Source organism: Camelina sativa, chromosome 17, assembly GCF_030686135.1.
Source record: "Camelina sativa cultivar CO46 ecotype springtype chromosome 17, ASM3068613v1".
NCBI classification, from domain to species: Eukaryota; Viridiplantae; Streptophyta; class Magnoliopsida; order Brassicales; family Brassicaceae; genus Camelina; species Camelina sativa.
This window is the reverse complement of record NC_141896.1, coordinates 29,930,827-29,954,674: the sequence shown is the minus strand read 5'-3', so window position 1 is coordinate 29,954,674 and position 23,848 is coordinate 29,930,827. Positions and strand designations below refer to the sequence as shown.

At 35.6% G+C, this 23,848-nt stretch overlaps 3 protein-coding genes across 3 annotated transcripts; 1 reads left to right on the top strand and 2 right to left on the bottom strand.

Moving 5' to 3' along the window:
- Positions 1-6,078: 6,078 nt before the first annotated feature.
- Positions 6,079-9,207, bottom strand: LOC104757901 (glyceraldehyde-3-phosphate dehydrogenase GAPB, chloroplastic). The gene is made up of 9 exons (XM_087495810.1): positions 8,499-9,207; positions 8,316-8,411; positions 8,062-8,226; positions 7,819-7,986; positions 7,527-7,687; positions 7,384-7,445; positions 7,260-7,309; positions 6,509-6,915; positions 6,079-6,374 (listed from the first exon to the last, which is right to left on the bottom strand). The coding sequence occupies exons 1-9, from the start codon at positions 8,598-8,600 to the stop codon at positions 6,242-6,244; spliced, it is 1,344 nt and encodes a 447-aa protein (XP_087351936.1). The 5' UTR covers positions 8,601-9,207; the 3' UTR covers positions 6,079-6,241.
- Positions 8,945-10,774, bottom strand: LOC104757900 (uncharacterized). The gene is made up of 5 exons (XM_010480682.3): positions 10,559-10,774; positions 9,850-9,961; positions 9,484-9,580; positions 9,325-9,411; positions 8,945-9,207 (listed from the first exon to the last, which is right to left on the bottom strand). Exons 1-5 carry the CDS (start codon positions 10,620-10,622, stop codon positions 9,073-9,075), a joined length of 495 nt encoding a protein of 164 aa, XP_010478984.1. The 5' UTR covers positions 10,623-10,774; the 3' UTR covers positions 8,945-9,072.
- A 1,486-nt stretch (positions 10,775-12,260) lies between these two features.
- LOC147924499 (uncharacterized) lies at positions 12,261-15,854 on the top strand. Its single transcript, XM_087496806.1, has one exon. It carries the CDS (start codon positions 12,261-12,263, stop codon positions 15,852-15,854), a length of 3,594 nt encoding a protein of 1,197 aa, XP_087352932.1.
- Positions 15,855-23,848: the final 7,994 nt, after the last annotated feature.

Sequence of the window (23,848 nt, the reverse complement as noted above, 5' to 3'; positions counted from 1 at the left end):
CTTAGGGACACCTTTCTTTATTTCACCAGTTTGCAGGTTAATCTTCCATTGCGAGGCATTGCATTTTGGACAATTTTGAAGCTTTCTGTACTTCTTTCTGAACAGACAACAATCATTTACACAAGCATGAATTTCTTCATAGTCCATATCAAACGACTTCAAGAAATTTTTCACCTCATATAAAGATGTATGGAGGACATTATCCGCAGGCAACATTCCAGGCAATGTCTCAAGCAGATCATTGAAACTCTTGCCAGACCATCCATTTTGTGTCTTCAGTCTAAAAAGTGACACAATAGCAGATAGCTTGTCTGTCTGTAGCTTGTAAACCTCATCCATTCCTCTTGTTACAAGATGGCCGACTACTTAACTGATCTCATGACGATATACATTACGATAGTCGATGCATAGACATACTATGACGTCGTGTCTCCTAATGCCGCAGACACAGAGCGAACAAAACTCCAAGCACCTCTCTCATAAGCAGGATCAACTCTTTATTTCAGAAAAATTAGAAACCCAAATTATGTCTAAAACTATACAGTCTCACAATCAAACCAAACTATAAAATTAAACTTCATACCTGCACAAATTACCCATGCCTTATCCACTACTTTATGTTTTTACCTTAGTAAAACATTTAATACAACAATTCAAACCAATATAGCTAAGACAAATCACCGTATATATAGCTATATTTAACAAAACAAACAACTAAGCATATAGTTCATATGCAAGACCAGACAAACGCAGAGTCACAACAGTGTACTACTTAATAGAATCATAATTCAACCACAGAGTCAAACCAATATAGCTAAGACAAATCACCGTATATATAGCTATGTTTAACAAAACAAACAACTAAGCATATAGTTCATATGCAAGACCAGACAAACGCAGTCACAACAGTGTACTACTTAAGAGAATCATAATTCAACCACCAAACAAAAGAGGGAAAGCCACAATATTATAATGACCTGTCGGGTGAATACAATTACCAAAAGAGTAGCTTGAATCCCCTGAAAACAATCGACAACACTTGAAAAGAAAAGAGAAAAAAAATCAGAGTCAATATATAAGCAAATTTGGTTGTATACTTTGTATCTGCTTGATACAACTAAAATCGTAAATATCCAAACTTTCAAACCAATATTTGTGTGTTTTCCAATCTCCAATTTTGCTAAAACTCGAAAACCCTCAAAATCAAAACTTTCACATCAAAACCCTAAAAATCGAAACTTTCAAACATTTAGAGAACACATAAATTGCTCAAAATAACATTCGATTGAGGGTAAAATCGATGGATACTGTGAGTGATTAAGAAGGACAAAATCGAAATTGAAAAATTGAGAAAGAGTTTTGCAGGTTTGACGAGCTAAGTGAAAAAGGCGAAATGTTTAGGTTTTGAGAAAATGGGGAAATGTCTTTAGTGTTCGCGGGTTTCTAAATTTTTGTTCTAAGTATTGGCGGAATAATTACTTTTAGCCTCCGCTTGTCCGATTTCTATCACCGCGTTTAGAAAATACCATCATATGATATCAAAATCAACCATAGCAGTTAAGAAAACCGTGCTATCCTTATGTGCTATTAATAAGCGTTTTTCTTGTAGTGCTTCTTTGTCATTGTGCTGTGTTTCCATATATAATAAATGTTATATATGGACCGAAGTGAAATTGGTATATCTTTTATTTGACAGTGTCATTTTTACACAAAATAATTATGTATATATCTAGTAACTCTGTCGTTCTATATATATATATATATATATATATATATATATCTACTAATCTTGTCGTTATGTGTTCTCTGTATATAGGGGCAAGAAACGATGTAATTTTGTTTAAACAGATTGCTACCTTATTTTTTTCTTTATGTTGTCTGAGTCAACGAAACAATTAAAGAAATTTCACATATAATAAACGTTATATGTGAACCAAAGTGAAATTGGTATAATTTGTATTTGTCAGTCTGTCATTTCTACACACAATAATTATGATTATATCTATTAACTTTGTTGTTATATATATATATATATATATATAGTAACCTTGTCGTTATATGTTCTATGTATATAGGAGAAAGAAACATGTAATTTTGTTTAAACAGATTGTTACCTTATTTTTTTCTTTGTTATTATGTTGTCTGAGTAAACGAAACGATTAAAGAAATTCCACATATAATAAATGTTATATGTGGACCGAAGCGAAATTGGTATATTTTGTATTTGACAGTTTGTCCATTTTACACACAATAAGTCAATAATTGTGATTATATCTAGTAACTTTGTTGTTATATGTATATTTAGTAACCTTGTGGTTATATGTTATCTGTATGCATAAGCAAAAATTGATGTAATTTTGTTTAAACAGATTGCTACCTTATCTTTCTTTTTTGTCATTGTGTTGTCTGAGTCATCAAAATGGTTAAAGTGGTATATTTTGAATTTGATAGTCTATCAATTTTGCACACAATATTTGTGATTATGGCCCTGGTGAAGACTTTTAAGACTTTAAAACCATTTAAAAGTTGTAAAAGCATTTAATTTGCTAATCAGACTTTTAAGACTTTATTATTTTTTTAAGTTTCAACAGCCACTTAAATTTTTTTCTTCTTTATTTCCTTTACTTGTTTAAAGCCTCAAAATGACGCTTTAAAATCAACAAATTTTAAAAACATTCTTTTTCCTCTCCCCATTATCTTTAAAAACTCTTCAAAAGTATATATATATATATATATATATTTTACATATTTTACTTTTACAAATTAAATATTTTTATTTATTTTTTTCTTTCTTTGAAGATCCATTTCAATAATAATTTTTATTTATTCATCATCATCATTAATAATGATGTAAAAGAGTTTATGAAACTCATCAGAATAGCATTCAAAACAATACATTGATTACTGTTTAATGGATTTTTGACTGGTCATATATATAACTACTCAATACAAAAAACATTCAAAAAAATTAAAAATCAATCACCAAAAACAAAAGAAAAGCAGAATTTTCAAATAAAATCACATTTTTATTGACATACATTTTTTATTTAAAAAATATCATTATATAACTTTATTTTTGTTATTAAATTGTTATGAATTATATTCTGACATAATTTATATTTATTATTAATAAATAAAAAAATAACAGCTACAGCTTTAAAAGTTGTTGGTAAACAATCAGATTTTAAAAGTAAAAGTTTTTACAGTCAAAGCATCTACAACCAAATTCTCTACAGCTAAAATTTTAAAGTCAAAGTCTCTACAGCCACAAGTAACAGCTGTTACCAATCAGGGCCTATATCTAGTAACTTTTGATAACAGGATTTTCACCCAGGGTATCAATTCCCTATGCAGTTGTAGTACAAAGGGTTATCAATCCAAATGGTTGTTATGCTAGCAGATGAGATATGATCAGAACTATGCAAGTCAAGCCAAGCAATAATGGGGCTTGATCTAACAATCCTAAAATAATTAAAAGAAATTAAATAAACAAGAACCACACGACTTAAGTACTCGATGCAAACATTCGAGTACATGATCGGGTGGAATGATCAGGTAAAGAAGAAGAGTATGAACAGGTCGAAGGTGTACACGAAGGTGGTGATAGAGTACCAGTTCGGGTATATGGTCGAGTTATGAATAAAACGTAAATAATCAAGATGCGAAAGCTCCTAAGGATGGGGTAATCGACTCCTAAGTGTTCCTGACCAGTATGGAGGCCCTACATGCCTCAAGCAAATATTCCTTAGACAATGAATCTCTAAAATCTTGTTAAAACACTCTTGTGATAGAAACAATCAACCTTGATCACTCTCCTACCAAACTCTCGTTGGAGAAACATGACCAAGCAGGCAATACAAACCGATTCATTATTGTCAATAAACTCCTTACACATCTAATCTCTTAGGCTAAGTGAGTAAATCTCTAGAATTGATTGATTCAAGCATTTCAACAACATCTCTCGATGGCAAAACACCCTAGATCTACTCTCAACCTCTCGGCCTGAAAATAGCATTAAGAACACGAATCTAGAAAGGAAGTTATAAAACATAAACAATCAAGCTAAGACATCCTAACCGATCAAGAACACATAATTGTCTATCCCATCCCTAGAAACTTTGTTTCACTACTCAGATCTCATTGCAGAAAACATAAAAATACAGATAAACGAAAATTGCATTGTATTGAAAACAAGATGAAAAGCAAAAGAGTACAGAGTCGGAATCTAAAAGAATAGCAAAAAGAAATGAAAATAAATCCTAACAAAGTGGAAAAAGTGTTTGAGTCGCTCAAGATCTCTCTCAGAAGCTCTCGCTCTCTGTGTTGAGTGTCTACGGCGTGCTAGGGCGAGAGGAAGAAGAGGGGAGGGGGGGGTTTATATATGGAAACCCTTTTAACCTACCTTCCCAGTCCTGCCCGAGGGTCTGCTCGATGAGGTGCACGAGGATGAGGTCGGGTTACTCCTCGGATAGGTCTTCGGGTTGTTCTTCCTGCTCTTGGATCCTCTTCGATCGGGTTGAGGTTCAGACTGTTCTTCCTGCTCAATAGCTCCTTCGGGTACATGCTCGTTTTGAGAAAACATTAACATCTACTTACGTGGACGCCACATATGAAACGACGTCGTTTTGAGAAACAAAAGAAAGAGATTCTTTTGGTTAAAACGATGTTGCTCCTTCTTTCTTCTTTCTCTTTTCTTCCTCCTTCTTTCCCAACTTCTTGCTCCTTCTTTCCCGATTTGGGGATTTCTTCTCTTCTCTACATCCATCGTTCAATTGATTCAATTAGCAAAGAATATCGATTCTAAAGTGTGTCTGATAGTGTAGTTAACTGTTCTTGCGTTGGAAGATGAAGTAATTTTCATTCAATTTTAGGGCTTTTGAAATTTAGGGGTTTTTGGAATTTAGGGGTTTTCTTAATTAAGATAATTAGGAGTGTTTATTTATAAAACGTGATGGATTTTGTGTGTATTTGTATAGTTTAGATGAGATTTATGTGTGTTCTTAAGTTTAGAGATAACAAGAGAGAAAATTATTTTTATGAACACTAAGTGTTCTCAATTACTCACCTGAAGAAGCTGATGATGAAGACATCTTGATCGTTTGAACCGAAAAACCCTAAAATTTTTAAAAATCACCAAATCAATTGAACAAAGAAACGCGACTCGGGAAAGAAGGAGGAAGAAAAGAGAAATATAAAAAGAGGAAGAAGAAAGAAGAAACGATGTCGTTTTAACAAAAAAATCTCTTTTTTTTTGTTTCTCAAAACGACGTCATTTCATATGTGACGTCCACGTAAGGAGCCGTTGACGGTCTATTAACACCGTTACGACTTATGTATGTTTTAACACTATTTTACGAGTTGGGGCAATGAATTCGAATATTTTTGAACTTAATGTATGGATTTGCACAATGCTAAACATGGTGTAGGAATCGAACATACCCCCTTAGTTGGGGTTTGAAATTACCGATTTTCTGAATTTGGTTATCTCTATAATATCTATTGGCTACAATTTACAGAGTAGATCGTAATGATGTGGAAGACGATTGGCTTGGGATTAGAAACGCGTTGAGGAGAGACAAGCTCCTCGTCATGAGCAGATGAGACTGGGAGTATTGGGAGAGATGGAGAGAAACTTGCCTCCGACTGTTTCAGGTTTTGGGATTTGGAGATGGAGTTGGAAGGTGAAACCGGTTCCAAAAAAGAAAGCAAAAAATAAGACAAAAACTAGAGGTGAACCGTGAACCCTCTGGTTGGACGAATTACAAATGTCTTTCATAGTTTATTCAATTAACCGTAAAAATTAACATGATGAGGAATTTCAGCCCCATGACAAGAATCAAATGAACGAATACTTGATGGTACTGAAAACGCATAGTTAGCTAAACCTAATACTAAACGATTAGTTTTTCCTATGCATGTGACGTGAGAATCCAAGAGTAACTAGTCTCTTACAAAAAACATCATAGCACAAACATATTAAAAAAGACAAAAAAAAATCATAAAATCGTATTTTAAAAAACCTTCTTTCAACTTCTAACTCAGTTTACTTGGATTGGGAAAATATACTTTGTCTTATCATTTTCTAAAATACGAAACTTATTCATTGCCATGTTTTTCTTAACACTGAAATAATTTTATACTCGACAATAAACGAAAAGGAAGAGGTATGCATTATATATGATTTCGAATAAATAACTCATGATAAAAGTATTTGTTTGGTGAAAAAAAAAAGTTCTTTTTTTCATTCATAGACTTTGCATTCCTCGTTGGCCGGGTTTGTCTGGCAGAAATCCTCCAAAGGGTCTCCACTTCCAACAGCTTTCTCTCCTGGCCACTTGCTAGCCACTAGGTGAGCCAAATCCACTACTCTTTGGCTATAATACGAATAACGCAAACCCAAACGTAAAGATTCATTCATATATAGGTTAAATTTATAAAACTGATCATATCATGTAATGTAATGTGTTATATATATATATATATATATATATATATATATATATCTCACCTGTAACCCCACTCGTTGTCATACCATGCAACCACCTTGACCATATCATCACCCATGACCATTGTGAGCGAAGAGTCAATGGTGGTCGAGACATCAGAGCACCTGAAGTCAACAGAGACAAGAGGGGCATCGCAAACGTCTAAAATGCCCTTCATCGGTCCATTAGCGGCTTTCCTGAAGGCCTCGTTCACATCCTCTGCCGTCAAACCTTTCTTCTCAACGTTTATGACAAGGTCAACAACTGAGACGTTTGGCGTTGGCACACGGAGTGCAATGCCGTTGAGTTTACCCTTCAGCTGCGGCAACACTAGTGACACTGCCTTGGCTGCACCTGTGCTGGTTGGCACTATGTTCAGTGCTGCTGCTCTTGCACGCCTTAGGTCCCTGTGTGATGCATCTAGAAGCCTCTGTCATAATTCATTTCAAACACGTGTATGTTACTATTGGTTGTATTGAGTCAAATCACAGTACATTTCAATGATTTGTTATATTCTTATACAAGCTGCAGGAGTATTCAATCTACATAAACCGAACCCATACAACGAATCCATAAACTCAAAACACATTCTACTATGGCTTAAAATGGATTTCATTTTCATGCATTCAAAAAACCGTAACCAAAATTAAACCCTGGATTTTGTACCTGGAACCGTAACCTGGATTGAATACTCCTAAATACGAGTAGTGAATATTTTAAGAATACAAGCAATCTATTCTACTTAGACAGACAAAGATGGTATAAGTATATTACTTGGTCTCCGGTGTAGGAGTGTGTGGTTGTCATTGTCCCCTTGACGATTCCTGTAATTCAGTTGATGTATGAGCTAGAAGAAACCATGTTGAACATGTAGTAAGAAAGGAAAAGTGCAATGTACCAAATTCTTCATCCAAGACTTTAGCAAATGGTGCCAAACAGTTGGTGGTGCAAGATGCATTGCTGCCAACAGAGACCAAAAATGAAGCATGAATACTCAAACTAAATTTTGGTTATAATGGGAGAGGTTTAACTTAAACGGACCTAATGATGTTAGCAACGTCGTGACCATAGTCTTTCTCATTGACTCCCATAACGTAGGTAGGGATATCAGCACCTTTGGCTGGTGCAGTGATGATCACTTTTGAAGCTCCAGCTTGGATGTGCTTCCCTGCTCCTGGCCCATCAACAAACACTCCTGTTCCCTGATGATGATCATAACCACATACCATTTATCTTTTTCGATTAACTAAGGCGCGATTTCCCATCATAACAATGCAGCTTTGAAAAAAAAAAAAAAAAAAAACAATGCGGCTTTGAAAGAAAATTAATTCACCTCGATAACAATGTCAATGCCGAGCTCAGCCCATGGAAGCTTAAGAGGGTCTCTGTTGGAGACGACTTTGATGAGCTTGCCATCAACACTGATAGTCTCATTGTCCACAATTTTCACTTCAGCCTTGAAGGTTCCAAGCATGGAGTCGTACTTGAGCAAGTGGGATGCCTGCAATTTTATCATCAATGTCAAAAATGTGTGTTCCACAATAGAGAATTAATGTCTTCAATTCTCGGGACTTACATTCTTGACACCACCACTGTCGTTAAGGACAACAACCTCGAGAGGAGAGTCCTTGCGACCATGCCAACACCTGAGGAAGTTCCTACCAATCCTTCCAAACCCGTTGATCGCAACCTTCAGTTTTGCCACTGTCTCTCCTCTAACAGGAGTGGATGCTGTCACAGCCTAATATTTCACAAACTCATCATACATATGCACATTCATATATAAACAAGACAGTTATTAATGATTCAATCAACCAATCAATCAGTCACCTTGGCTGTGATCTGTGCAGCTACGGCATCAAAGAAAGATGCTTCACCACCGTTACTGCTCATACGCAGGCCAGAGAAATCAGCAACTTCTAGCCTCTGTGCAGTTAATAACAAGAGAAGCAGATCAAACAAACACACAGACGCACAGAGATGGTATGTTGCTAGATAAAAGGGAGTTTGTACCTTGGAAGAGCATTGAGCAGGGAAAGAGTGAATGGCACTCTTAGACTGCACCCTCTGTGTGACCGGGATTCTGGAGACGGCGAGAGCTGCATGTGAGGCCATAGCTGCAAGTGAAACAAGAAGAAAAATCTAGGAATGCTACTGATCAGTTTTGAGCGTTAGCATATATACATACGTACACACATATCCATTGGTTTTTGATCAAAAGCAAGCAACCAATGGTTCAAAGTGAAGCATAGAAATATGTGGTTATTATGTAGGTAAGATACAAATGGGGATAAGATTCTGTGAGTCACTGATCACAAGTTTCTCAAGTCAAAAAATTCTTGTTTCCATGTCATATACTTTCCTTCAACACGATTAAAAAGGAAGATTAAAAATCTTTGTAACGTCTGGTTTGGCATATAGTTGTGATATCATCCTTCAACACGATTTCAAGACAAACAGAGAAGAAGGCAGTCATTTGAAGATAGATGAAAAGTTGTACAACATTACACAGAAATAGCCAACAATTATTGGGATCATTATAAGTAATCACCCGTGATTCAATTCAAATCCTAAAAACAGATGATTTTTAGGCTGTAGCCTCGACTTCATCGGTGCTTAGAGCTGCACCATTCGGGGTATCTTCTGATTTGAGCTGAGAGGACACATCGTCGATAGCAGAGTTAAGCTGAGCAATTTTTTCAGCCAGTACCTTCCGAGTTTTCTGCATTAACATTTACACACCATTGTTCATAAGTACATCAATAAAAAACGAGATATATTATTGACTCATAATAAAAGTGAACAAGGCTTAGTAATATAGTAAATTATTACAACTAACCTCCAAAGCTTTTTCCTCATCATATATGAATTTCGGCAATTTCCTCATGAGATCCTTTCGGTCTGCTCCAGCAATTGCCTTGCTGATCTGATATAATCCAGAAAAACATCGTCAAGAAGAGAGGGTTATAACTAAACCATATGTGATTCAGAATATTACCTGTGGTGCGTATACACATCCGAGAGCACCAACTATGAGTCCGCCCAGAATAAACCCTCCGACAAATAAGCCTGTGCTGCCTGAACCGTCATCATCTCTGCAAGACTTGATGTTATTAGACATTCCAAAGAGTCTGTAAACATAAGTTGCCAATGGGAAACAAAGGGTATATTTATTCAGGAGGTACAATGTCTACACTCTCAAAATTGTTTTGTTCAGAAAACATCAAGGGGGTTACAAGAACCACACACACTTGTGGACATCTCAAACAGTAATTCACCATAACCGGGAGGATTTTGTACAAGATATGTAATCAATCTTTCACCAAGGTCCAAAAATGAAACAAATAAGAAGAGGATCCTTTACCTGTATGCTGATTGAACGGTGAGGATCCTTTTGCTTCTAGGAGCAGAAATATGAAGGTTGTTGGAGCGATTCAGTCCAAAAGAAACACTGACACATGGCTTCAGGGAAAAGCCTAACATGAAAGAAGGAACAAAAAAAGATCAGTGAATATCGAGAGAAAGAGAGATCATACATACTGGAGAAGCTACATCCAATTTGACATGATACGAAAGAGAAACGCAAAGAATTGGTCACTTTCACTAATATGAACTGAGAAATGAAACCATTGTTTCTGCAGTATTAATGGATCTGCCTCACCATATCTATAAAATATGCCAACACAAATGGATTTAGAAACAAACTAACACTCATCTCAGCCAAAGATATTCAAGTTCTGGATTTTTGCATCATGAAATGCATTTCAACCCATTCTCGGCAATCAAATCAAGCAAAAGACATTGCGAAATCGATACTTGAATTAAAGCTATATCCACAGAAATAGGGCCAATTGAGTCGGGACTGATTGGGGAAAAATGGAAAATCACAGTGGGATAAAGCAATTTGGCTCATCCCATACACAATTAAATTGGGTTCTTGACGTACTAAAATTAGAATCGTAACAACATAAGGATCAAATCTGAGCTAGCGCTAGCTGAATGGGAGAAAGAGTCTTGTCTAATCGCACCAAGACTTGAGTAAAGATTCGAGGAGAGATTGAAGAGCTTTTTACCGGATGAAGGATGGAGTTGTTGAGCGTTATTGGGGAGAGAGAGAGAGGTAGAAAGAGACGCCATGAATGGAAGAAACTGAGAGAGATCGTAATAGAGAGAGCAGTTGGAGGACGTTCGATGATATCTAAGCTTCTTCCATTCAGTGGTAATTATAAAATTTAAATAATTATAATTATTATATGACCAAAAAAATAAATCAAGAATTGGGAAAATTTGGGAGAAATGACCATCATGGGTATCTGATCAAATTAGGGGAAAATGGCCATTTCATACCCGTACACACTCCGAAGGACTTAACCAGTTTATCCCACAATAATTCTCGAAAGAAACATACAAACTTATTAATATAAACCTAAGGTAGCATCCATCGAAATCGAAAAAAATTGTGGAAATCCCCACTGCCGCGGGTCGAACCAAGGTACTCAGATACAGACAACATAGCATTTAACCAACTGATCCCACAACAATCTTCAGTAATAACACACAACTTTATCTTTATAAACTTATAAGATATCTAAGTCCCAATTAAATGAATTTGAATTGGGGAAAAAATAAAAATCCTAGGGTTATTCTTCTATCAAATATAACTGATAAATTTATATTTAAATTATAAATTTATAATTTATAACTGAGAATTAAATAGAAATTTATAAATTAAGTATAACTGAAAATATATTTATAAATTTATAAATTATCAGTTAAATGAAATGTTTAATGTTCAAGGTTTAAGATTTATAAATATTTAATTTAATTTTTAAATATAAATTAATTTAATTTAAATATAAATATATTCTCAGTTATATTTAATTTATAAACTTATATTTAATTCTCAGTTATAAATTATAAATTTATAAATTTAACAGTTATACAAATTTATAAATTGGATGAGGATGTTGGGGTGGTAGACGAGGACCCTGGTACTTTTGACGATTTGGATGAGGATTCAGGGGGAGATGATGGTGCGACAGGGGAGGTGGCAATTGAGGGTGCCAGGCTTCAAGCGGATGAGACAAAGGGGAAGAAGGGGCGGGGGCCGGTTCTACGGGGTGTATGCGCTAAGAAGCGCAATGCGCAGATGCTGCTATCGCCTAGAAGGCGTCCTCCGCATGGTCCAAGTACTAGCGAGAATGGACCTGCCTCAAAGGCTCAGGATGGGGCAAAAGGCGGGCCGGGGGGGGGGGGGTTAAACCACCCAAACAAAAAAATTGTTAAATGAATGTATTAAGCTGGAATTGTCAAGGGCTTGGTAATAAGGCCTCTATAGGAAATCTTAGAGATCTCTGGAATAAACATAGGCCAGATTTTTTATTTCTTATGGAAACAAAACAGTCTTTGTCTTTTTTGGAAAAATTTGTAGGCCATTTTGGCTATTCTGATTTAAAAACAGTAGAGCCTATTGGTTCAAGTGGAGGGTTGGCTTTATTTTATAATAAGGATGCTTTTAATGTTTCAATATTAATGGAATCAAATAGATTAATTGATGTTGAAGCATGTTTCAAAGGTCGTGTTATTCATTTAACCTTTGTTTATGGTGATCCGGTTCCAAAAAACCGGGATTTGGTTTGAGAACGGTTAATACGAATCGGTACTACTCGGTCTACACCTTGGTTTCTTATTGGAGATTTTAATGAATTAACCGGTAATCATGAAAAACGGGGAGGGAGGCTTCGTCCTGCTTCCTCTTTTCTTGCTTTTAATGGAATGATCAGCGATTGTGGCCTCCTGGAATTTCCTTTTCTGGGGGATTGTTTGTCTTGGAAAGGATGGAGGGACAAAAAGCCTATCAGGTGTCGTTTGGACAGAGCTTTGGGTAACGAGGATTGGCATGATTTATTCCCCGATACAGTGACGGAATATCTACCAATGATCGCGTCGGATCACATGCCTCTGATAACGAGTATAGGTGCGAAGCGGCCACGGGGTAGGCGAAGTTTTATGTTTGATCGGCGCTGGGTTGGTAAGGCGGGTTTAATGGAGGCGATAGCTTCTGGTTGGCATGCTGACCAGGACCCGGGCTCGGCGGGGTTTATGGATAAAATTGTGTCTTGTCGGCGGGCGATCTCTCGCTGGCGTAAGACTCAGGTTCCCTATGGTAGGGATTTAATCGAGGATCTTAAACGACAGTTGGAAGTGGCTCAGGCGGATGATGCGTCTACACCGGAATCAATCTCGATGTTGAATTCCCGGTTGTTTGAGGCATATCGGGATGAGGAAATTCATTGGGATCAGAAAAGTAGGAATCGTTGGATGCGGGTGGGGGATAAGAATACAAAATATTTTCAGGCCCAAACTAAACAGCGACGAGCTCGAAATCGGATTGTAGGCCTTTATAATTCACAGGATGTCTGGTCAACAGACGATGAGGATATCTGTGATACGGCGATTTCGTATTTCGAGGAGCTTTTTACTTCCATTAACCCAGATAATTTTGAGGGTGTTCTACGGGAGGTTAATACGGTTATTACGGATGCGGATAATACCCGGTTAACTGCTCCGGCTACGGAAGCAGAGGTTCGGCAGGCTCTATTTATGATGCACCCGGATAAAGCTCCGGGGCCGGATGGGATGACTGCTTTGTTTTTCCAGAAAGCATGGTCAGTCGTTAAGACTGATCTTGTCTATATGGTTAATCAATTTCTGGAGGAAGGTGTTTTTGATAAGGAATTAAATCGGACACATATCTGTCTTATCCCTAAGGTAGCCAAGCCGACAAGGATGACGGAGTTGCGCCCCATTAGCTTGTGCAATGTGGCGTATAAGGTTATCTCTAAGGTTTTGTGTCAACGGTTAAAGCTTCTTTTACCAGGACTTATTTCGGAGACACAGACGGCCTTTGTCCCGGGTCGGTTGATCTCAGATATGATCTTGATTGCTCTGTTTCATGGGCTGCGGACGAATAATTCGTGTAAAGGTAAATTTATGGCAATAAAGACGGATATGAGTAAGGCGTATGATAGAGTTGAGTGGGGTTTCTTAGAGGCGCTATTTCGGAAAATGGGATTTTCAGAATGCTGGATTTCCTGGATCATGTATTGTGTTTCTTCGGTGGAGTATCGGGTTCTTCTAAATGGGCAACCGAATGGTTTAATTGTTCCGGAAAGGGGCCTGCGGCAGGGGGATCCGCTTTCTCCTTATTTGTTTATTTTATGCACGGAGGTCCTTATTGCGAATCTTCGGAAGGCGGAGGCAGATAAACGGATTACGGGTATTAAGGTTGCTAATAGGTGTCCGCCAATCACTCACTTATTATTTGCGGATGATAGCCTGTTCTTTTGTAAGGTTGATAAGGATCAATGCCTGGCGATTTTAGAGATCCTAAGGCAGTATGAGAGGGTTTCGGGCCAGCAGGTTAATTTGGCAAAGTCTTCGATTCAATTTGGTCACACGGTTGAGGCGGCCGTCCAGACGGAATTGCAGGGGGTTCTAGGGATTACTAATCGAGGGGGAATGGGCTCTTATTTGGGTATTCCTGAGAGCCTTGGAGGGTCCAAAACTAAGGTTTTCTCTTACGTCAGGGATCGTTTGCAGAGTCGTACGACTGGGTGGTCGGCAAGGTTACTCTCAAAAGGGGGGAAAGAGGTTATGGTCAAGTCAGTCGCTACGGCTGTTCTGACTTTTGTGATGTCTTGTTATCGTCTACCAAAGACAATTACAACAAAACTAACTAGTGCAGTGGCAAATTTCTGGTGGAGTACAAATGGTCAGTCTGGGGGTATGCATTGGATTGCGTGGGAACGCCTCTGTTGTAGCAAACAGTTAGGTGGTTTGGGGTTTAAGAGTGTTGATGACTTTAATACGGCTCTGCTGGCTAAGCAACTATGGAGACTGATAGAGTATCCAGACTCTCTCTTTGCACGGGTTTTTAAAAGTAGATATTATCGGAACTCTGATCCTATGGATCCTATACGATCTTATTCACCCTCGTACGGGTGGAGGAGCATCGTTTCTGCTCGCTCTCTGGTGAACAAAGGCCTTATTACACGGGTTGGGTCAGGGACCTCCATTTCTATTTGGAGCGATCCCTGGGTCCCAGCTCAATTCGCGAGACCAGCCTTAAGTAACGGTCCTTTTAAGGACCCAAATCTCCGGATATCTCATTTGATTGATCGGTCAGCAAATTCTTGGCGTAAGGATCTACTCATGCAGCATTTCGACTCTGAGGATGTTGCACTGATTGAGGCTATACCTCTTGGCAGACAACTGAGAGATGATTATTTTGGATGGCATTTTACCAAATCTGGGAAATATACGGTTAAATCAGGGTATGAGATGGCACGCTCAGATGTCCAGGGTCCTTTTCGGGCCTTGGCCTCTGGACCAGATTTCACCCCACTTCTTGCAAGGGTGTGGAAGGTGCGGTGTCCGCCAAAATTACAGCATTTTATGTGGCAAGTTTTATCGGGATGTATATCGGTCTCGACTAATTTACGCCGTCGAGGGGTGAGTTGTGATGTTGTTTGCACACGATGTGGGATGGAGGCGGAAGATATCAATCATGCCATTTTCTTGTGTCCGCCGGCTAGACAGGTTTGGGCTTTGGCAAATGTCCCAGTGGGACCACAGCTTTTCCCGACAGGGTCGGTCTATGCTAATTTAGATCATTTTTTGGATCCAAAAGGTCCGGGTTCACACATCTCGGCTTTTCCTTGGCTGATGTGGTATATTTGGAAAGCGCGGAATGCTAGTGTTTTCGACAGCATTGATGAACGCCCGGATGTGGTAGTCAGGGTGGCGGAAGGCGAGGCGGTAACCTGGCAGGAGGCACAGGTGGATATCGAGGAGGATGAGCACCCTATCATCCCTCTGCGTCCATCTTCCGGACCCCGGCTGTGTGCTTCGCTTCCACGGATTTTTACGGGCTATCGGTGTTATGTTGATGGCTCGTGGAAGGACTCTGATGTTTTTTCAGGTGCAGGATGGTGTTGTTTCTCGTCACAAGACACCTCTCCAGTGTTTGGAGCGACCAATTTCCGGCGAAGTTTATCCCCGTTGCATGCTGAAGTTGAAGCTTTCCTCTGGGCGATCCGCTGTATGATTGGCCACGACTTCAGGGATGTGATTTTCCTTACTGACTGCTCAGACTTGGTGAAGATGGTGTCTTCCCCTACTGATTGGCCAGCATTTGCAGCATATCTCGATGACATCCAGACGGACAAGGAGGAATTCTCATCCTTTTCTTTGCTCTACGTTCCACGACGACAAAATGTACGCGCAGACTCCTTAGCACGCCAGGCGCGTGTGTCTCCGCATCATGTTTTATTTGTAGACGTTTTACCTCAAAATTGGCTCGTTTGAGCTGATTTTCTTTTGTTGACAAAAAAAAAAAAAAAAAAAAAAAAACAGTTATACAAATTTATCTTTATATTCTCAGTTATATTTAATTTATATTAAATTTATAATTTATAACTGAGAATTAAATATAATTTTATAATTTATAATTTCATTTAATCTAATTTATAAATTTAATTTATAAATTTAAATTTATAAATATATTCTCAGTTATATTTAATTTATAAATTTATATTTAATTCTTATTTATAAATTATAAATTTATAATTTAAATATAAATTTATAAATTTATCAGTTATATTTGAGAGAAGAAGAAGAATCCTAGGATTTTTATTTTTCCCCCAATTCAAATTCATTTAATTGGGACTTAGATACCTTATAGGTTTATAAAGATAAAGTTGTGTGTTATTATTGAGGATTGTTGTGGGATCAGTTGGTTAAGTCCTATGCTGTCTGTATCTGAGTACCTGGGTTCGACCCGCGGCAGTGAGGATTTCCACAATTTTTTTCGATTTCGATGGATGCTACCTTAGGTTTATATTAATAAGTTTGTTGGTTTCTATCGAGAATTGTTGTGGGATAAACTGGTTAAGTCCTATGCTAAATACGGAAGAGATCGTTTTTGCATTTTTGATGGCAGTCAATACACACGTGGACTCTGAGTCAGCATCTCTAACGGTTGACTTAATTCCATTAACGTGGACTGTGAAATTGGCTCAATTTTGTGAGTATAGGTATGAAATTAGAAATGTCTTAGGGTACATGTATAAATTGGCCCTCCTTATTTGTACAGGTAGCAATTCACACTTTCGGAGTGTGTACGGGTATGAAATGGCCCTTTTCCCATCAAATTAGTCATCTGATCTGGTTTGGGTCTCGCTCTCGTATACTAGGATAATTTTTTTCTTTTCTTTAACAAGTTATCTTTTACAAGTACTAGGTTTAGCGTGGGTTTATTTGATATATTTTGATAAAAATTATATACGATTAATGACGGTAATGAAATATTATCTTATAAAAAGGTTTAAATTAGTATTAAGGAAAAAATTAAATTTCAGATACACAAATTAAAAAAAAAAAAAATCAGTTGTGTTATAAAATTAAATCTGATCAAAAAATCATGAATTTAACTCGACGTCCAGGCGAAGCGGATTAAACTGGTGACCTCACATATCCTAAACCATTTCTTTGACCACTAAGAAAACGAAAAAAAATTTATAATCATGAATTTATCTATTTTTCATATTTAATTAATAGTTACCACCTATGTTTTCGTGTTTTTTATTCAATGTTTCTTATTCTTTATATTAATTTATTGTCATTTTTTGTCAAATTTTATTGTAATTGTCATCATTACTTTTACCATCCGGTTCTTCGTTATACTCTTCTTATTTTTCTTTTTCCTCGTCAACTTCTTCACATTCTTCCACTGAAAAACCTTTTTTAGACTACCACACAATTTGTTAACCATCAAACTTCAAGACCAAAATCATTTCTTTTCTTATAAAATTTGTGCAATTCATGAAGACCAACATAGTCAACACATGCACCCAATTATTGATAATTTCATCCATATATTTATTCGGTTTTAGATCCACACGTATTGAAACTTTTCAAACCAAAATTCTTACTTGCAGAGAAAGTAATATGAACACATGTATAGTTATGGACACCTTTAGGAGTTTATAGCATCAACTTTTTATTAGTATAGATATAATCATATAATATTTTAAAATTTCTATGGAAGTTAAGTAATTGTAATATTTTAAAATATTTTATGAAGTTTAAATATTTTTAATATTTGAACCTTTTAAAAGTATCAATATTCATAATATTTTAAACTTTTAAAATTTATAAATTATAATTTTTAAAAAAATCTTTTAAAAGCTAAGAATTTAAAAGTTATAATAATTTGAAACCTTTTAAAAGCTAAGACTTTTAGAAGTTTCAATATTTATACTATTTAAAACTTCTCATACCCCAGAATAGGAAAAATACTAATATAATACCGATAGTAGTAATACTAAATAAAAATGTAAAATTTAATTCTTCTAGCGGTGTGGGGGCTTGCATAACTTGAACAAATTTAGAATAACACTTTGCTTCATATTCTCGAATAAAATTGATAGGGCCAGGAATGCCAAAATTTTGCAGATACCATTCATTCACTTTGGTATTAAAAGGTTTCGAAATATAATATTTGAACCTTTTAAAAATTTCAATATTTATAATATTTAACTTTTAAATTTTTTAAATATTATTATATTTTTGAACCTTTTTAAAGTTTTAATTTGATCAAATAAAAAACCGGATCAAACCGGAGAAAACTTTTAAACTTGGACGCTTGATAAATCAAGCTTTCCTGCTCATTCGTTGTTGTAAGCATATTAATCTTATTTATACTGGTCTGAACTATTATCTAAAAATTTTATACCCGATGTGGGACGTTATACATAGTTCTTTTATTTCCATAAATTTAAAATTTTCTTATTTCTAAAAATTCTTAACACAGAAAATTCCAAAATTTTTAAAAAATGTTAATGAATGACATGTCAAATCCTAATAGATTGTTTAAAATAATTCTTAATATAGAAAATTCTGGAAATTTTAAAAAATGTTAATGAGTGGCATGTCAAATCCCGATATGTTGTTTAAAATCCACGCTACGTGTGGATTTATTTAATATATTTTGGTCAAAACTATAACATGACAGATTACAGTTATGAAATATAATCTTATAAAAAAACTTTAAATTACTATTAAGGCAAAAAAAATTATTTCAACTACACAATTTAAAAAATATAAAATCAGTTGTGTTAAAAATTCAAATCTGATAAAAAGAATCATGAATTTATACTTAAACGTTTTACTTTTTTCTTCTTCTTCTTCGTGAGCTTCTTCACATTCTTCTGCTGAATAATCATTCAAAACCTCCTTTTTAGACTTCCACACAACTTGTTAGCCAATCAAACTCCACGACCAAAATCATTGCCTATTTTCTCGTAAAATTTGTGCAATTCATGAAAACCAACATAGTCACATATTCACTCAATTATTGATACTTTCACGGTATACTTACTTGGTTTTAGATTCACACGTATTGAAACTTCTCAAACCAAAATCGTTAATACTACAAAATTGTAGATTACTTAGAAATAAAGTAATAAGAATAAATATATAGCTAATAAAACATGTGTGCTTGTAGTCCATCTTTCTTTTTTAAACCCCAAAACTTGACTCAAACATCAAATCAAGGTCTTGTGATGTCAATCATTTTTCCTTAGACCCAAAAATAAAAAATTTACTGAAAGATTATCAACTCATCTATAAAATCATTCACAAAAATATGTTTTACAGCTCAAAAGAAATTTTGACAACCCGTCCCGTTGACCCCACTAGCCCACCGCTAGCTTGCCCCCATAGGCCCGAAGCTGGCCCTGCAGGGCATCGATCCTAACCCCTCACTAGGTCAATTGGTGACAGCTTGTCCTGTGGGAAGGTTGTTAAAGGGTGGGGACCAAGGTTCGAGGAACGCCTGGCGCACCAATAACCTACTGTGGATTTGGATGAATAGTTTCATTTGCCCAGTGAAGGGTTAGGATCGATGCCCTGCAGGGCCAGCTTCGGGCCTATGGGGGCAAGCTAGCGGTGGGCTATGGGAAGGTTGTTAAAGGGTGGGGACCAGGGTTTGAGGAACGCCTGGTGCACCAATAACATACTGGTGGATTGGGATATCCACAGTGATGTATTAGGATCGATGCCCTGCAGAGCCAGCTTGGGGTCCGTTTAGGCGGCTAGCAGTGAGGCTAGTGGGGTCCACGGGACGGGTTGTCACAGAAATAAAAAGCACAAACGTATATGAATAAGATATTTTAAAGATATTTGAAAATCGAATATATAATATTTAATAATATGTAAACATTTAAAATTTAAATAGAGATTAAATCTATATAATATTTTAAACTTTAGCTGTAGTTTAAATATTTTTAAAATTTTTAATTTTTTAGAGTTAAATATTAATGATAAAAGTTTAAGTATTTATAATATTTTAAACTTTCTATGGAAGTATTTATAATATTTTTAAACATTCTATTAAGTTTAAATATTTATAATATTTAAACCTTTTTAATTTTTAATAATTATAATATTTTAAACTTTTAAACTACATCTAAAGTTTCAATATTTTTAATACTTTTAAACTTTTTAAAACTTTTTAAAATATTCTAATATTGTAAAACTTCTTAGAAGTTTTTTTTTTTCCACAAACTTCTTAGAAGTTTTAATTTGCTAAAATCTATACTAATTATAAATTTCTATAGATAAACTTTTAAGAAAATTTAATTTGCTCAAATAAAAAACAGGATTAACCCAAATAAAAAATTTAAATTTGGACGCCTGATAAATCAAGCTTCCTGCTGATTCGTAGTTAGAAGCATATTTATCTTATAGATAATTGTTCTCAGCTAGTGTTTAAAATTTTCTAGCCTACGTGGGACGTTGTAAATATACTTATTAATTTTTTTTATTGATTTTTTTTTAATAATTTCAAAAATTATAAATATTGAGATGTCTAATCCCGATTGGTCGTTGAAAAAATCTGAATATACAAAATTCTGGAAATTTTAAAAATGTTAAATAATGAAGTGGTTAATCCCTATTGGATGTTAATAATATAGAAAGTTTTGTAAATTATAAAAATATTAAATAATGAAGTGGCTAATCCCTATTAGATGTTTAAAATCCTAGGTGGACAGCCTTAGAAGCTTATAGCTCCTACTTTTATTTAGTATAATTTTAGTTTATTAGATTATATATAAAAAACATTAACAGAAGTTTTAAAATTAACTATAAACATATTAGTTTAGTATTTTGCAATTATCAATGCTTATATCGGATTAATGAGACGCACATTCGACTAATTCCAAAAAGAAAAAAGCAAAAAAGTTTCAGATTATAAATCTATTTCTCTATGCAATGACTACTATAAGACCATTTCAAAGCTTATCATATACATGTTACAACAAGTTTTTTCTAAATTAATTTTAGAAAACTAATTAAGCTTTAATCCAAAAAGAGTTATTTCCGACAATGTGTTGATACACATGAAATTTTATAATTTTGTGAATGGTTCAGGGAAAAAAAAAGGTGTTTCTCCATGGTGGTGAAGACATATATATAAGTAAGGTTTATAATTTAGTGGAGTTGAACTTTGATATGCTCAAATTTACCCTAGAGCTACTCTCTCAAATTAAGAGATCCATTATAGTACTTAGGGATCGAATCTACAAGAACTCTCGACTCACAAAATAGATTTAATAATCTTTTAATTATGCTAAACCAAAATTGTAATTTAAATAGCCACGCGAAAACAGAAAATAAAAGAGTTGTAAATCAATAGGAATAAACGCTAGGCCTAGAGAAATTCTCAGGAAATCATGGAAAATAAGATCAATTAATTAAGTAAGCAGGATTCAACAATTAAGCACCGTTCTTGAACTCTAAACACAATTGTAAAATAAATCAGTTCTCACTGCATAAATTATCTAAATTTAAAACCAGAAAATCCAAATCTTTTTGTAAAATTCTAGGTTAAAAATCAGCAATAAAATCAAGTTTATATAAGTTCACAGAATTACTAATTCAAATCTCTTTGCAAAAAGTAATTTTGCTCACCAAAGGTTTTTGTCAGGAAAATCAATTATATTCTCATATCAATCAATAATCCTAAGATCTAAATCCAGATGACTAATTAAAGATGTAGCATTAAGAACAACCTATGGTGAAGAACAAGAAAGATAATAAATCCAAACAATCAATCAATCTAATAATCCATGAAATCCCTAATGAGAAACCCTAAACCTAACAACCAGATCTACTCAGACATAATGTAAGAACACAAATCATGAATAAAATAGATAGCATTAAGAGATTAAAAGAAGAAGAAAAGGAGTTCTGAATCTTCTCTAAATGAGTCTTGATTCTTCTCTCCAAAATTTCCCAGGGTTCTCTCTCAAAAGTTGCAGGGAAAACTAAAGCTTAGGTCTAAACAATGACCCAAAAATCCTATTTATATTCCTAAACACGTCTAGGGACTAATGATGCAAATATGGAAAACTTTGGGGCAGCTTTGTAAATCTTCAAAACTTGTGGGAAAACTTCCAATTTGTTCTTTGGCTCTGCATCGATCGACACCATCACTTGCATCGGTAGATGCATCTTTCAAAATTCGTCTCCCAACTTCACATCTTAGCCTCAATGCTTGAATGTGCTCCAAATCCTCCTATTTAGCTCCATTATGCTCCCATCCATGCTAAATCCTATAAATATTCAATAAAACTCTAAAAACACCTAAAAGACTCTAGAAATAAGACTTATATCATTTCTAAAAACACCTAAAAACCATGATATATCAATTTCCCTAGACTTAGCTTTTGCTTGCCCTCAAGCAAATCAAGAACTTCATCTGTGGAAAAGGTTTGAAAACGCGGAAACTCCTTTTCTTTTTAAAGTAATGCAATGATTATCCGAAACATAATCCATATGCTTAGCAGGTAAATCCAAATCGAACCACCATGTACTTCTCCGTTGGCATTTGTAGCATCCCAAATTCCACAACATCCTCCATTAAGCCTTCATCGATGGGTCTCATCAATTTGATCAATGTCAAGAACCTTTTAGACTCATTCTCGTACAATACCATAACAAGCAAGACAATATCTTTAATAACAGTGGTACTCTTTCTCTCCCCCAGACTTATTATATTTAATCTTCCTTTGAGCTTTGCTTTTTTATTTATCTCTTTTTTTTTCTTTCTTTTTATCAAAGGTGTAGGCAAATAATGGGGTCATCGGTAATTTACCTACCCCTTGCTTCCAAGCTTTGTGTGATCATTTGACTCAAGAGTAGAATAATGGGGTTACAGGTAATTTACCTATCCCTCTAAACTGATCAAAATCATCTCATCTTTTATTCTCTTTTTTTTTTAAGCAAAGCTCTTAGGAAAAATCTTTTAAACTTAAATAAGGGAGAAGGGTACCAATTTTTTCTTTTCTTTTCTGAAATCTTACTTGTCAAGTATGAACAAGGAGTCAAGCCCTATGAACATCAATCTCCTTGATGAGGTAAAAAGAAAAACGCAGAAATTACTTTAGGCTTTTGTGGATTCTGTTGGAAATTTGGATGTCTCTGGTTCACTGGTCAGCCTTTGGATTTTTCATTAGTCGGATTTTGGACTCAATCTGCAGCATTAATCAACCAAGGCAGTACACTAAAAAGAAAAATCATAGTTCCCAACAAAAATTTTGACTCAATAAAACAATTTTTTTTTTGACTCCCAAAAACAAAAACGTAGTTAGTAACTGCCTCCCCCTGACTTAAACAACACTGTCCCCAGTGTTATCAAGTAAGAGATTGGCGAATAAAATAAAAATAAATGAAAATCAAAAGAATGAAAAAGAAAAACCTACCAGTGGGTTGCCTCCCACTAAGCGCTTGTTTTCAGTCATTAGCTTGACTGTGCCGGATCTCAGGCATCCGATGGATCGGAAAGTGGCAATGTATGCTTCCGAGAGAATGTCCTCTTCATCCAAGGTGGTCTGTGGGCAGTGTCGATTGATGCTAATGTTGTGTCGATCAACACGGGATTGAGTTTGCATCGATCGATGCTCTTGTGTAGTGTCGACCGATGCTGGCTCAACTACCGTATCATCATCTCCTTCCTTCACCAACTCCCTCCTAGACCCGTCCTGGTCATGATCCTCACATCCTTGCAGGACGGGTCTTTATGCTAATGGAGCATCGATCGATGCTAAGCCTGCAACTCGTGTTTCTTCAACAATTCTGCAACTAACCTCTGAAATCCGTGTTTCCATTACAAAAACGTCATCTACCAGCGACTTGTCATGCATCAGAACCTCATCATGGTCTCTAGTACTGATTAGATGAACTCCACTCCAATTTTCAAGCTTAACAGCTTCTTGCTCACTTTCTCAACAGGCTCC